Source organism: Antechinus flavipes, chromosome 1, assembly GCF_016432865.1.
Source record: "Antechinus flavipes isolate AdamAnt ecotype Samford, QLD, Australia chromosome 1, AdamAnt_v2, whole genome shotgun sequence".
Lineage (NCBI taxonomy): Eukaryota > Metazoa > Chordata > Mammalia > Dasyuromorphia > Dasyuridae > Antechinus > Antechinus flavipes.
In genome coordinates this window covers 236167339-236182471 of record NC_067398.1, presented here as the reverse complement: position 1 = coordinate 236182471, position 15133 = coordinate 236167339, and the positions used below count along the sequence as shown (strand labels likewise).

Genomic DNA, 15133 nt, shown 5'->3' with positions numbered 1-15133 from the left:
GTTGAATAGAACATTTCTATAATTCATCTATCCTGGAATCAGACTTGGCTTCCTTTTCTGTGCTATAAATTATACCAATTAAATACAATTATTTAAAACTGTTTAAATGGCTTATCTACTGCAGCTTTTTGCTCAGTTATTGAGGAGATCCTCAAAATGACTTAATAATATGCTGTGGTGAGTCTCACTTATTTTGAAAGGAAACTGTTCATTTTAAGGACTATTTTTATTTTTATTTGCCTGTGCTCTGCATGCTCAAGATTAGTAAATCTAATTCCACATCAGAAATAAGTGGGGTATTTTTGAACCTGCTCTGGACTTTTCCATTAGAGGGAATTTCCTATTTGTTTTTAACAGATGGAAGAAGGAATGCAAATTTTTATCTCAAGCCTGACATCTGACTTTTCAAGAGAAAGGATTTTCCTGTGGATTATATGCAGAATGAAAGCAAGTGAATTTTTCTTCTTTACTGACTGCAGGATATCAAGATATAACTGAAAGGAGTCTGATTTTTAAAAATTCTGTTTCCTAGTAATTTTTATGGTTTAAACAACAAAAATATTCAAGTGGTATTGAGCTCCGTATAAAGTTCTTTCTTTGGGATAGATTTTTGTGGAGAAAAGGCATATTATTTCTAAAGCTTATTGCCATATTTAAGAAATATTTTTCTTTTGATATATAATTTAACTTACTGGATAAAGAAAAAGGACTATTATAGCTAATTAAGAAATATAAGTGCTATGCAAAAGTAGGTGCAGACATTTTTTTTAAGAAACTGCATTGCCACAAGACACTTGTTATGGCTGCTCTGCTGTTTTGGGGTGTGGTGTGGAGGGGAGAAGGAAATTACTATTTTATTTTTACATAGGAGAGTATTTTCCTTCTATTTTAAAACTGTGATTCTAAATCATCAGGGCTGGAGGAAGGTATTTGTCTTAAAAGTACTTTCATATTCTTAAATATACTATTTTATACTTCTAAGGCTCATAAAAATGAGTTGCGTGGGATAGTTTTAACCCTCAAGGTAAAATTACAGATTTTAGGAAGTTAATTTATAAATTAAATTATTCTAATATGATATGATCTCTGGATGGACATATTTCATTGAGATATTGGCTTTACTTCTGCTATCGAAAGAGTGAAGGTTCAAGGAAGGTGAGAAACAAAAAAAAATTGGAAGGAAATATCTTTTGAGAAAAATAGAAAAAAGGAAATTGGAGAATTTTGAGAATTGATTGGTTCTGGTATGCTGTAAGTGGGTGGATGTGCTTTTTTTTTTTTTTTTTTTTTTGGCTACAGGAAGTTGTAAGTGATTTGCTGTGTTCACTGAGCCTTTGTTGAAGAGGGTCTCCTCATTTGTGTGAGTCATGCTTTTACTGTGAGAGACTTGGCAGCTAAGCAGGATTGAAATCTCTATCAGAAAACTATTACTTTTCCTAGTCTAAGGAACCATAGAGAGTTTTCTTTCATGGCTTTTGTTTTATTTTTGATGAAGGACTGTGGAACAATTTTTTTCTTCTTTTCGTCCTTCCTTTAAAGACATTTTGGGGGGAACATCCCAATTTTACTGCCCTCACTCAATCATTATGTATTGTCTGCTATGAGAGAACAGGTGCTTTCTAAGTTGGCATCAGCTCTGCCAAAACATATACAGGAAACCAGATAGAAGGGCATGCGTCAACATACCAAGTATAACCGCTTCAGGAATGATTCAGTGACATCAGTTGATGAACTTATCCACAATTTGTCCACGAATACCTGCAAGGTCTCAACAATTGCCACAACTTCAGCAATATCATCCTCATATGTGGTCTCAACCCAGGTTCTCCATAAAGACCAGGAGGATGGATCCACCACGCTTTGTACTCTCAAACATAAAGTATCTCACTTGAAATTCTCCAGCTCCAGCAACCTTTTGGGCATCAAAAACCTGCCTTCTGCAGTCAAGGACCTTGCTGTTTCCAAGTTGCCAGGCAGCTTGAGTGTTCCTAGCTCAGCATCAGGCGCTTCAGACAACACATGTAACCTTGTCTCTGCCACTCTGTGTTCTCAGCAGAACACAAGCAAGATGAACACAGGGAAAAAAATTCAGTCAGAGGAGATGCACCTAGGAGGTGAAGTCTGCAATTCAAATAGCATTTTTGTCAATAAACCTTCTGGAGGGTGGCTGCATTCAAATGAAAAGATCCTGGGACCTGGTGTGACGTTTGAAGTGAAGGTTGGTTTGCTTTCTTTCCATTCTCCCTTTTTATCAATGAAAATGTCCATGCTAGCTTCCAAGATAGATTGGTAAAGCTGCAATAATCAGTGTTTTATCCCCTCTCTCCCCCTTTTTTTGCCATATATCTTGCACAGATTAGATGAACAAAAAAGCAGATTTAGGAAAATTAGTATTAATTGTCACATTAAGAAAGAGGAAACATGTACTTTAACTCTTTAGCAGTCAGCATGTTTTTTCAGCGCGATTGGGAGAAATGCAGAGATGCTTTCTCAAATAGACACACATATGTTGTATTATGCATATATTTTCATATATAGCTTTTTCATTAAACCCAAGCTTTTCATTTAATGTGGTTTATTTTTATATCTCATTGTCACATAGTTATTCAGTATGACTGTCAAAATTTCTCATTAAGAAATAGACCTACCTTTGCAAATAGAGAGGACTTATTTGTTATACAGCAGGTTTTAAAATAAAACAAAATTCTATATAGAAATAATTATGAGAATCTTTTTGAGTGAAATGGAATAAACCATATTGTTACAGTAATCAGTTGTGGTTTGCAAAGTCAGTTTGTGCTTTTTTTTTTTCCCATAAAGAGAATTATTATCTTTGCTTAGTGGAGCAAAATGCTTTATATGAAAGACTTGAGTTTTTCAAATAGCAGTATTTTTCCTAGTCTATATGTGCATTTCATTTGAGCACTTATGTTTTGTGTTCAGAATAGCCAAACTTGAATGTGGGATGGATTTTTGCTATTATTATTTTCAGAAAACATTTAAAAACCTGGTTTAAATAGATTGGAAGGAGTGGGGCTTAGCTGAAAGAAAAGCCTAGTTTTCATTTTTCAATAGAATAATTATAAAAGTACAATTTAATTCTTAACAGTTTAGCCATTCTCGCAAGTTTTCCTGGAATGAATTCTAAATAAATATTGATTAAAATCTAGGTTGAAAAAATTACTAAAGTCTTGTTGTTGCAAAGAACTGTTTTTTATTCAAAAGCAAATGAAATACAATTTGTCTCTCTACCATATATACCATTGAGAAAACAATTTGATTTTTATTCCTAAGTAATGGCTGAATATAGAGTTTAGGATGGCCTATTTCAAAATTCAATTTGCTTGACTTCTTTATTACAAAATCGGGTCTTTGTCACAATCATTTTTGGGGGAAGGAATTCATACTGAAAGAATTACTTTTTGAATCATTTATGGATAAAATACATTTTTGTAATTTATTACCAGCTTCTTGGGCATTACAAATAGACTTTTTCTCACTATTGTGAGTTTTATATTAAAAAGCATTATTATTACATCTGAAAATGAATCACTGTATTTTGGTACCAATGATATCCATCATAAAGCAGGTAGATGATGATTCTGAAATTAGCTATTTTTGATTAAATTTATTTTATATAGTATGATTATATAGCTATTGAAAAACAAAATAGATATAAACTTTGAACTTAGTTTAAAAGTTAATAATACAGTGGATTATTCCCAGAATACTAATATAACTACAATTTTAAATAAATCACACTATATTTAAATTATATGCTGGCAAAGTTTTCTAGATATGTATCATTGTGGAGTAGTGGAAAACCTTCTAAAGGATTCAGAAGAACTGGGTTCAGGCTGATTCTGATGCTTGCTATCTTGGACAAAGCATTTAGTCTTATATGATTTTCTTCATATAAATAAAATACACAATCTGGACTAGAATGATCTGTAGGGTGCTTTCCAGTTTTAAATCTTATGATTTTTTATTTAAAGTAACATATGATTAAAAACCAGTAGGACTTAATGCATTTCTGGCTCAGATTCCCTTTGCTCTTTTTTTGTGAGACAGTTGTGGTTAAGTGACTTGTCCAGGATCACATAGCTGGTAAGTGTCTGTTGTCTGAGGCCAGATTCAGATTCTTCTGATGCCTGGGTGAGTGCTCTATCCAATGTGCTACTTAGCTGCCCCTAGTTGACTTTTACTTTTGAGTACATAAAATTACACTTTTAATTTTTTTCTCTTTAAAACAGTTAACTTTTTCTTTTTCTTTCTTTTTTTTTTTGCTCTTACTTTATACAATGCTGAGCCATAACAATAACATTAATAGTCAGAGTACTAAAAATAACATATCTAGAAATTATAAGTCAATGACTAGAATATAGGTTTTTCTTTTTAGCCCTTTTAGGAAGTAATCTACACTAGATATCTCCATTTTCCTGTTACTTGCTTCCAAATTATTTGTAATCTAGTTTCTGACCTAATTGAAACTGTTCTCTCCAAAGTCACTAAGGATCTCTTGTCAAATCTTCAATTTTCTCAACTTCTCTACAACTTTTGGTATTGCTAATCTATCTTTTCTTCAAGGAGTGTTCCTAGCTTAGCATCAGGTGCTTCAGACAACATATGTAATCTGTCTCTGCTACTCTGTATTCTCAGCAAAACACAAGCAAGGGAACACAGGGAACAGAGGGAAAAATTTCTTAGTTTCTTATGATACTGCTGCTTTCTGGTTTTCCTCAGCATGATAGTTCCTCAGTCTATGTTGCTGTATTTTTATCCAGGTAATCATAAGTAATCTTATAGGCCCTGTCTTGGAGTGTCTTTTCTTTTTCTTCTAATACTATCTTGCTTAGAAATCTCATCAGCACCCACGAATTTAAATATCTTCTCTTTGCAAGTGATTCCAAAAGCTATTTATCTACCACCAGTTCTTGTGATTTTTTTTTTTCTGCATTTTTGAAGTATGTCCTTTGGATACCTTTGAATATCTCCAATTTTCCTATCATTACCTCAATTACTTTTTCTTGTCTTATTGCTACAGAACTCATTTCTCACACTATATTGCATGGTAATAGTAAATAGACATCTTTGCTTTGCTTTACCCCTGATCTTATTGGAAAGGCCTTTAGTTTATCCCCATTAACAGCTATTACTGTCTTTTGGTTATAGATAGATAATATTTATCAAATTAAAAAAAGATATATTTATTCCTATGCTTTCTAGTGTTTTTTTTTCTTAACAGGAGTATGTTCTTATATCTTGTAAAAAAGATTTTTCTGTGTTAATATAGCCATTTTTTTGTCCTTGTGATTTAAAATGTTCAATTTTTTAAAAATAGTTTTACCAATGTTTAATGAATACTATATTTTTGGTATAACTCTAGCCTAATCATAGTGTATAATCTGTGTGATATATTGACTTAGATTTCTTGAAATTATCTTATTAAAAAATTTGCATCAATATTCATTAGGATATTAGACTGTTGTTTCCTTTCTTTGTTTTGATTCTTTCTGGTTTAAGTATTAAGATCCTATTTTTATCATAGAAAATGCTTTTAGAGTCTTTTCATATTTTTTACAATTTACATTGTATCAGGACGAATTATTCTTTAAATGTTTGATAAAATTTGCTTGTAAGTACATCTATTTAGGAGTTCTTTATGGTTTATTCAATTTCTTTTTCTAAGGTTGCATTATTTAGTATTCTACTGTTAATTCTTTTAGTATGAACATTTTATACATATTCATCTATTTTATTTAGATTATCAGTTTTATTTTCATACAACAAGGAATGAATTATCAAATAATTTCTTTTGTTTCTTCATTAGTGGAATATATTCCTTTAAGCCTCCTCACTCTGATTACATGTAAGAATAATTTCTACCTTTTAAAAAATGTTGTGAGTTCCAAATTCTATCTCTCTCTCTCTCCTTCCCTTCATTTTCCTAAGATAATGTACAATCTAATACAGGTTATATATGTAAAATCATGAAAACATTTCCATTTTACTCATTTTGTGCAAGAAGACTCAAAGGTTCTTCTTGAGCTTTCCATTCTTCTTTTAAGATAATCAAAATTTAACAAAGCTATTCCTAAACTCTCTGTCTAATAAGACTCCCTTGTGATCACTGATGATGATAGAGTTCTTTTTTTTTAAATTAAAGTTTTTAAATTTTCAAAACATAAGCATGGATAATTTTTTAACATTAACCATTGCAAAACCTTGTATTTCAATTTTCCCCTTTCTTCCTCACATCCCTTCCTCTAGATGGCAAGTAATCTAATATATTTTAAATATGGTAAAAATATATGTTAAATCCAATATATGCATAAATATTTATACAGTTATCTTGCTGCTGTTGCTTGCAACAGCTTTGAGCTGTTATTTGCTTGCTCAAATTAAAAAGAAAAAAATGAGAAAGAAAATAAAATGAAAGCAAACAACAGTAAAAAGAGTGAAAATGCTATGTTGTGATTCACAATCAGTTCTCACAGTCTTCTCTCTAGGTGTAGATGGCTCTCTTCATCACAAGGTCATTGGAACTGGCCTGGATCATCTCATTGTTGAAAAGAGCCATGTCTATCAGAATTGATCAGATAATAGAGTTCTGAAGGGCTACAATCTCTCCATATTAGAATCTAAATAGTTTAGTACCTTATCTTTTTATATTTCTCCTGACTGAGTTTGTATTTTAAAGTGCAACTCAGATCTTTTAATCAGGAACATTTGAAAGCCCATTATTTCATTAAAACTCAATTTTTCCTTCTGTAGAATTATCCTCTGGTTTTCTGGGTTATTCTTGTGTATAGACTTACATCTTTTGCTTCATAGAATATCATTTTCTAAACTTTCTCTCTTTTGCAATTGTGACAACTAAATCTTTTAATATGTCTCCTAGATATTGATTTATTTCTTTCTGGTTGTTTATAGGATTTTTCTTTGACCCAGAAACTGGATTTTAGCTATAATATTCCTGGGGATTTTCATTTAGGGGTTTCTTTCAGGAACTTACCAATGGATTATCTCTATTTTGCTCTTTGCTTTTAAGAAATTTAGGCAATTTTCTTTTAGGATTTCTTGAAATAGGGTGTCTAGGACATTTTTTTTTCTTTTAGTCATAGCTTATAGGTAATGCAATAATTCTTAAATTCTCTCTCTTTTTTCTATTTTCCCAGTCAGTTTATTATTTACTCTGAGATACGTTATATTTCTCTTCTACTTTTCAGTCTTTTCCCTTTCATTTTTTTATTTTGTCATGGAATTTCTATCTTCTATTTGGTCAACTTTAATATTCAGGGAGTTTTTTCCTTGGATAAAATTTTATACCTCCTATTCATAACTTATTGTTTTTTTTCCCATAATTCTTATTTCTTTTTCCATTTTTATCCTTTAAGACTCTAATTTGTTTAAAAAAGCTTTTTTTAGTTCTCAATTTTTTTGAATACTTTAAATTTGATTTATGTTTTAACTAAATTATTTCATCTCCTAGGAATTCTGGATGGACTTTACATAAACTATATTTTCTTTTGAAAATTTTCTTAAAGATGTTTTGGAGTTATTCTCATCTTCTGAGTTTGTGTCTTGAGGGTCTTTGTCATCATAATAGTTCTTTATGCTAAGGTTATTTTTATTTCTTCTTATTCTTTCAATCTACTTCTTGATTTTAGATTTTTTTTGTATACTAGCTTCTGCACACTTTGGGGGGAAATTTCTGGATTTGACTTTTTTTTTTCTCTTAGGTTTTTCTACTGCTTTTTTTTTGTGGAGATAATTGGTTTTTGTATTATTCTAGGTTCACAAGAACCATTTCTGCTAGAAACTTGCAAGTATTCAGTGCTCTCAAAGAGATCATATCCAAAGCAAAGTCTGATCATCAACCTTTTGGTCTAGGTTCTACAATTTTCCTGACATGAATTCGTGTTTACACAACATTTTTGTGTGCATACCACTGCTTGAAAGTTCCATTAGGCTACTATTGGACTTAGGTATTATCAGATACTGAAAAAGTCTATATGTTCAGAATGATAAAACTACATGCTTCTCTTTAATCTTGTATTCCTGCCCTGGTTATTCTTCGGTGGGTTTCAGATTGGGTTGAATATTGGAACCATTTGGGGTCAGAATCACATAGTGCATCCTAAATGAATGCACAGCCCAGGACCTGTGACTTTAAAAGACCTGAAGTCTTTTTAGGACTTCAGCCCTAGGCAAAAATCCTCTTCTCAGTTGGTCCTGTACCTGTGACTTTGACCTGAATAGTGATGATAAATCTGCCTTATGGCATTTTTTCCTGCTTCCTGCACAAGGTCAGGGCCGTCCAAGTGGGGTTTGGGACTAGTTCTTTCACTGGTGTGCAATCTCACTCAGTCATCTCTCAGTAGCTCAGAATGCTCACATGCCCTGGGCCAGAGTACATTTATCAGTATCCACAGACTTCTCAGCCTCTCTTCCTATGCAAACCTATTCTGGAAATATGACTATGATTTTTTTCTTATATTTCTGATCATGACTCTATCTGGTATGTTTCTAAATCTTTGTTGGAGAACTGAGTTGTATTTCTTTCTGCTAATCCAATTTGCTCCATCTATTCTCCTTTGTTGAAAGAATTGCTTTCATGTGCACACATATTCCTCCAATTAGTGATTTGATATATTTTGATACATTCTTCTTTTGAAAATTGACTTCATTTCCTTTGACTATTTATTGAGGAATGATTCTTGCTCTTTTTATATCTTGGATGTGAGAACTTTATCAGAAAATGGCTGCAAGGATTTTTCCCCTTCATATTTTAATTAATTTGTTTTATATTAGTAAAACTTTAATTTTATGTAGCTGAAATTGTCCATTTGGTCTTTTGTGATTAGTCTTTTTCTCTATCTTTTGTTTTGCCATGAACATATATTTTTTAAAGATGTAAACATTTTATATCTCTACATCATGTGTATTCAGAGTTTATTTTTGTACATGATTTTAGATACTGGGTTATATCTGGTTTCTATCAGGCTGCTTTCCAGTTTTCCCAGTAGGTTTTGTTGAATAGAAAATTCTTAATCCATAGTTTTGAGTCTTTGGGTTACACTGAACATCTTGCTGCTATGTTTATTTACTTCTGCCTATTTTGTATACCCAATCTGTTTCTCTTACCAACTTCTTTATTTTTTTAAGCAATTTAAAATGGTTTTGATGATTATTGCTTTGAGATCTGGTACTGGTAAATCCCCTTCTTCTCACCTTTTTTCCTTCGTTATTTCCTTTGAGAGTCTTAACTTTTTGTTCATTCAAAAGAATTCTGCCATTTGGTTTCATTTAGATTCCTATCTAATTGTAGATTTTAAAAGTTCATCTATTTACAAGCTCATTTAAAAAGCTGCCAAAAAGAATTATTCATGATTTAATCCACTTACTTGAAATCAGATCCTTTTAAGCTATATGGTTGAAAGATTTTTATAATTTACTAATTATGCTGATTATTAACTTTGAAAATCTAATGCAACATTAAAACAAAAAATGAAATTTCTTCAACTGATGGAAATTCTTGAAAAGTAAATGTTCTTTCTAGGTAATTTTTTAAAAGTACAATGAATTTTTAAAATAAAGCATGATAATAAAATTAACTTTATTAACATTATATAATATAAATTATGGGGATTCTGAGATGTCATTATGATTTTCATTGGATGGTCCATATTGGATGAAGTTTCTTAGGTATGATATTAGTTTGCTACCCAGTATTTAAGGCATATATATGTGTACATTTTGTGGTGTGCTAAAGAGTTAGGTAATCAACTTAGGATTTTATTGGTACAGAGACCAGTGAGTAAATGATCACTATTGATAACTTGTTGAAACCTTTTCTGGAATTTATAGTCTTAAAGAACTGCCTACAGCACTAAGAAGTTGTGATTTACCCAGAGTTACACAACACAAGGTTTTCCTAGATTTAATCACTTCACCACATTACCACTTGATAAAAAACAAAAGAACCAGAAAACATAGCCTCATTTTTCATAAAGAGGGGATAACAATCCAGCAATTTTTCCTAATAATTAAAATCTCCTTAAATCCTCATTTATTAAAAAAAAAACCAGATAGGTAAAGTCTTTATTTAATAATAAAATTTTATAATTTGTAAATTGCTTTACAAATCTTATCTCATCTTAGCCTTGCCACAACCCTGCAAGTAAGTGCTACTCTTACTCCCATTTTATAGATGAGAAAACTGAGGAAAAAATTGTATGACATGACTAGGTCATGCAACCATTAAATATATGTGGTTGAATTTATGTCTTTTTGACTTGAGATTCAATGCTTTATCCACTTTACCATCTAATAGAGACAGTTGTCTCTATGCTAACTAATGAGATGGACATAATAATTAGACTTACTCTTCTGTATGCATATAAACTATTAATCAAAGTGTGCAAACAATATCTTCCTCTAAGGACCATCTATCAATCTGATTTTTAGAGACTGATAAGTTTCTTTCACACTGAATTTTTGAATGGTTCTCTTATCTCTTAAGGTTGTCATCTGCCAAGTTTCTCTCAATCAGCACTGCCCTCAAGACATTATGGGGTGTTTTAGTCTCAAATGCAGACTCTACTCATTTGTATAACAGGTTGATAGCTATGGTGTCCAGTGGTTTTTTTATTTAACTTCTAGCTATTTAACTTCCTAAATTGTTTACCACATAATTTGATGGGTAGTTTATTATATTAATTAATAATGTAGTTATTTAGTTTTCATTTGTGGTCTGTCTTATCAGAGTACCCACACATGTTTATCAATTCTTTTAAGAATGTGCACATTATTTAATACATCATGCCATCCAAATATTTATTTTAATTTTGAAAAAAAAGATTTATAGAAAAGAAACTTACTCAAAATAATTCAATCACAAAATGTTGGTTTAAGACTAAATGGAATGGTTGACAATGCTAAGTTGACAACCTTATTTCTACTATCATGTTAAGATTCTAAAACTTGCTCTTGCTACCTATACTCTCATTCTATTTTAAAATATCTTACAAATTCTTAACATTCAATCCTTTCAGTAACCACTAAATACAGGGTGTCCTAAAAGTCTTAGTGTGATTTTAAAGCTTGAGATTGCACTAAACTTTTGGGACACGTTGTATAAGGACTTTGAATAGGAATCTTGCAAAGTAGTCAACAGTGAAATTACTTTAAAGTTCATCCATGATTCATTATTTATTATGAAATAAATTACTTTTAATCTTACTATTTATCAAATAGGTGTGAATTATGTAATCCTTTTTTTGGTTGGAATAAAAATAAGAGTCAATGTCATGACTGCTTTTCTTTTTAAACCTGAAAAGTTGGGCTTATAAAAATGGAGTATAAAAATATACAAGGATGTGGGTGGTTCATAAATGATCTAACTTAGAAAGATAGATTGAAAGATTATAATTCAATTTGTTGTGAAAAGTATACAGTCAGATTTTTTCCCCCTATGACTCAGACATTGTATGTTTGAGGAATATACTAAGTTAGAAATCAGGACGCTTGGATTCTAGTTCTAGCTCTGCCATTAACTCACTTCACGACTTCAGACAAGTCATCTCCTCTCTTTGAACTTATATTTTTTCATTTATAAAAGAAATAGAAAGATTGGGTTAGATATTCTCTATAAGCATTCCCACTTCTGCCAAAATTGTCATTCCAAGATAGATAAAAATATGTAAATACTTACATAAACTGTTTATTTTTCTTGTTCCTTTCAACTTTCAAACTCTGTCATCAATAAAATAATTATGTCATTAATCCTTTAAATAGTCACATAAATAGTGAAGCAATTAAGAAAAGCAAAGTCTGTTTTATTGGCAACTAATATAGTCAACTTCCTTGATTTCTTTCCTGACAAAATGAATTATTCATTTTGTACTGTTATGCCATCTTTTATATATTTGTCAAAACGGTGTCCCTATTGCATAGTTCTGAACAGGTAACTTCTCTCTTTGAGAAACTACAGTGGCTTCTTATTACCTTTAATATCAAATACACACTTCTCTGTTTGGCATTTAACATGCTTCACCGTATGACTCCAGCTTGCCTTTCTAGACTTAAAATACATTCTTGGCTTTTTTTTGCACTCTAGTCAAACTAGCTTATGTGCTGCCATTTACCCATAATATTCACCCCCCATCTCCATGCCTTTTAGATAGCCACAGGATATTGTGGCTATCAGCCACATACCTGAAACGAGCTCTTTCACCTTTGCCTCTTAGAATATCTAATAATCTTCAAAATTCACTTCATCTGTACCTTTACATGAGACTTTTCCTGATTCATCAAAGTGTTAGTAATTCCTTCCAAAACTATCTTGTGTTTGTTTACTTTTTACCTGTATAGTATGTGCTTATATGTGTATAGGTTGTTTAATAAAATGTAATTTTCTTCAGGGCCAAATCTATTTTATTTTTATGTATTTTTATGCCCAGGCCTTAGCACAGAAACTGGCATAGAGATCCTTAGATACTGCTTGATTCACCAATATTAACCATGAAGTAGAGTGTCCCAGAGAAGAAAGAAATCTAGGAAAATATGTTGCATGTCAGTGGGTAGGCACTAAAGAATGGAGCAATCTTGAAAAAAAAAAAAAACCCAAAAAAGTTCTTAGTTTAGTCTTAAGGCTTAAATTTATAATTATTCATTTAATTTGACTTAAATTTAATTTTAACACAGTCTAAAAACTTATTTTTTTCAACATTCTTGCAGTCTTTAGCGTTTGTTTTAGTATCATATATGAGAGAGAACACTGAATTTGGGAACTGGGAGATGTGAGCTAGCTTTACCTAGCTTTACCATTAACTGGCTGTGTAGGAAAATTACTTTATTCCTCAATATCTGTTTCCTTATGTATAAAGCGAAGAGATGGGACAAAATAATTAATAAAGTCCCCCTCAGCATCAAAATCATATGATTCTTGACAAGTATAGAAATTAAGGAAAATTAATGAAATAAAAAACAATTTATTGCTTTTATTATGTTTAGGACAGAAAGGAAATATAACATTATTTAAAATTCCATTATAATTACCCTGGTAAGATCTTTCTTGATTTCTGATTTTTGTTTTCATAGTTGTGCTAGACCATTGTTTTCCTGACATTCTTCCTTCTCCTCAGGCAACATTTTTGGCTCCAGCTTCCTTGCCAAATTTTCCTGGTCTGAAAGCATAAAAGGTCCATGTGGTATATAACTGGGGTTTCTCAAACTTGGGGTATTGGAGATAGGAGAATGTGTCCAGGGAAGCTATCTATCACTATATCTTTCATGCATATTCTTGTTGTGTTAGGCCAAAGTAAAATCTCCTGTTAAATGTTCTGACCTTCCAGTTTCTCATTTCAGATCCATCATTGACCTAGAACTAAGAGGGTAATGGAGTTATAGCTGGATCTACAACTAATGCATAGAGAGTTTTCACAAGTTAGCCACAAAATGATCAAGTGCTTAGAAACTAGTAAATAAAAGATTAAGTAGGAGATATTATTATTATTTTATGTGAGGCATTTGAAGTTGTGACTTATTTAGGGTCATATAGCTAGTAAGTGTTATATCTGAGACTAGATTTGAACTCAGATCCTTCTGATTCTAGGACCAGTGCTCTATCCACTGTGCCATCTTGCTGTACTCAAATATATTTTTTAGAATAAAATAATTGAGGTTTTGGGGGTGAATTATAATTCTTCATATTTAAACCAGGACCATGTAACTAATTTTCCAATTTGTCTAAGGACAAGACAAGAAGAAAAGGCCTTTTTGAAAGTATGAGATTTGGGTTATATAGTATGTGAAAAATTTCATAATAGTGAGGGTTGATAAATACTGAAACTGGTTGCTGGGAAAGTCATTAAAAATAGAATGTCATATCTACTCAAAAAGCCTCACAAATTTTCTTATAGGCTCTGTGATTGGGTCTCAGTTTGAGTTGAAGAAGGAGCATGATATCTGTTTCTATGAACCTTCAATTCTGCCCAAATAAATAATAACTGATTTTTAAAAAATTCTTTAAGATTTTGAAACTATTTTATACACATTGTTCTTATTTGTTCCATATAACAAGGTGAAGTGGTACAATAGGTGTTATTTTCATTTTATGAGTGAGGTGACTAAGGCTAGAAATATCAGCGATGGAATTCGAACACATCTATATATTGCATTTATTTTTTTTTAAAACATTGCTTTTATTGATGCTTTTTATATATACCATTGGCATTTCTTAATATCCATCCCTTCCTAACAATAACCTTTCTTCTAACAAAATGAAGTTATAGTCAAATAAACTAAAATTTCAACTGTGTCTGGAAATGTACACCTCATCTTAAAATTACAACTTATCACCTCTTTTTCAAGAGGAGGAAGATAGTCTTCATTGTTAGTCTTCTGGTGTCAAGATGGATCAATGCATTGCTCTGAGTCTTGATGTCTTTTTGTGTTGCTCTTTTACATTAATGTGTAAACTGTATTTTTTGTTCTCTTGGTTCTATTTATTTCACTCTGTATTACTTCATACAATTCTTTCCAAGTTCCTCTGCATTCTTTTTATTTGTTTATTTTTAAAGCACATTAATATTCCTTTTTATTCATATGCCACAGTTTGTTCAATCATTTTTCTACCTTTTTTTTCAATTTCTTTCTACTATAAAATATGTTGTCATCAATATTTTTGCTTATATTTTTTCTTTGTCTTTAATTTCCTTGGTAATAGTTGATTAGGAGTATTAATACTGTAATGATGGGCATAAAAACTGTAGTCTCTTTTCTACCATACTTCCGAATTGTTCTGAATTGTTGGACTCAACCATTTATAGACTAACTCAACCATGTGCTAGTACATCTATCTTTATATAGTCCCATCAACATTATTACTCTTTAATCTCTTTCTCGGCTCTTATTGCAGAGGCCAGTGTTTCTAATACAATATTGAATAATAATGGTGATAGTGGGCAACCTTGCTTCACTCCAGATCTTACGGGAAAGGTTCCAGTTTTTCCCCATTGCATATGATGCTTACTGAAGGTTTAAAATATATGCTCCTAACTATTTTAAGGAAAAGTCCTTTTATTCCTATGCTCTCAAGTGTTTTTATTAGGAATGGCTGTTGGATTTT

The 15133-nt window shown here is 31.4% G+C and overlaps 1 protein-coding gene across 2 annotated transcripts in view; it reads left to right on the top strand.

Annotated features, from left to right (window-relative positions):
- Positions 1 to 686: 686 nt before the first annotated feature.
- Positions 687 to 15133, top strand: part of SHC3 (SHC adaptor protein 3) — a 159984-nt gene continuing 145537 nt past the window's right edge. Inside the window, exon 1 of one of the 2 annotated variants that reach the window (XM_051998154.1) lies at positions 687 to 2218. In XM_051998154.1, coding sequence (XP_051854114.1) covers positions 1673 to 2218 — 546 coding nt within the window. In that variant the 5' untranslated portion in view covers positions 687 to 1672. The remainder of the gene's footprint in view (positions 2219 to 15133) is intronic. The other variant, XM_051998146.1, reaches the window with a different exon arrangement.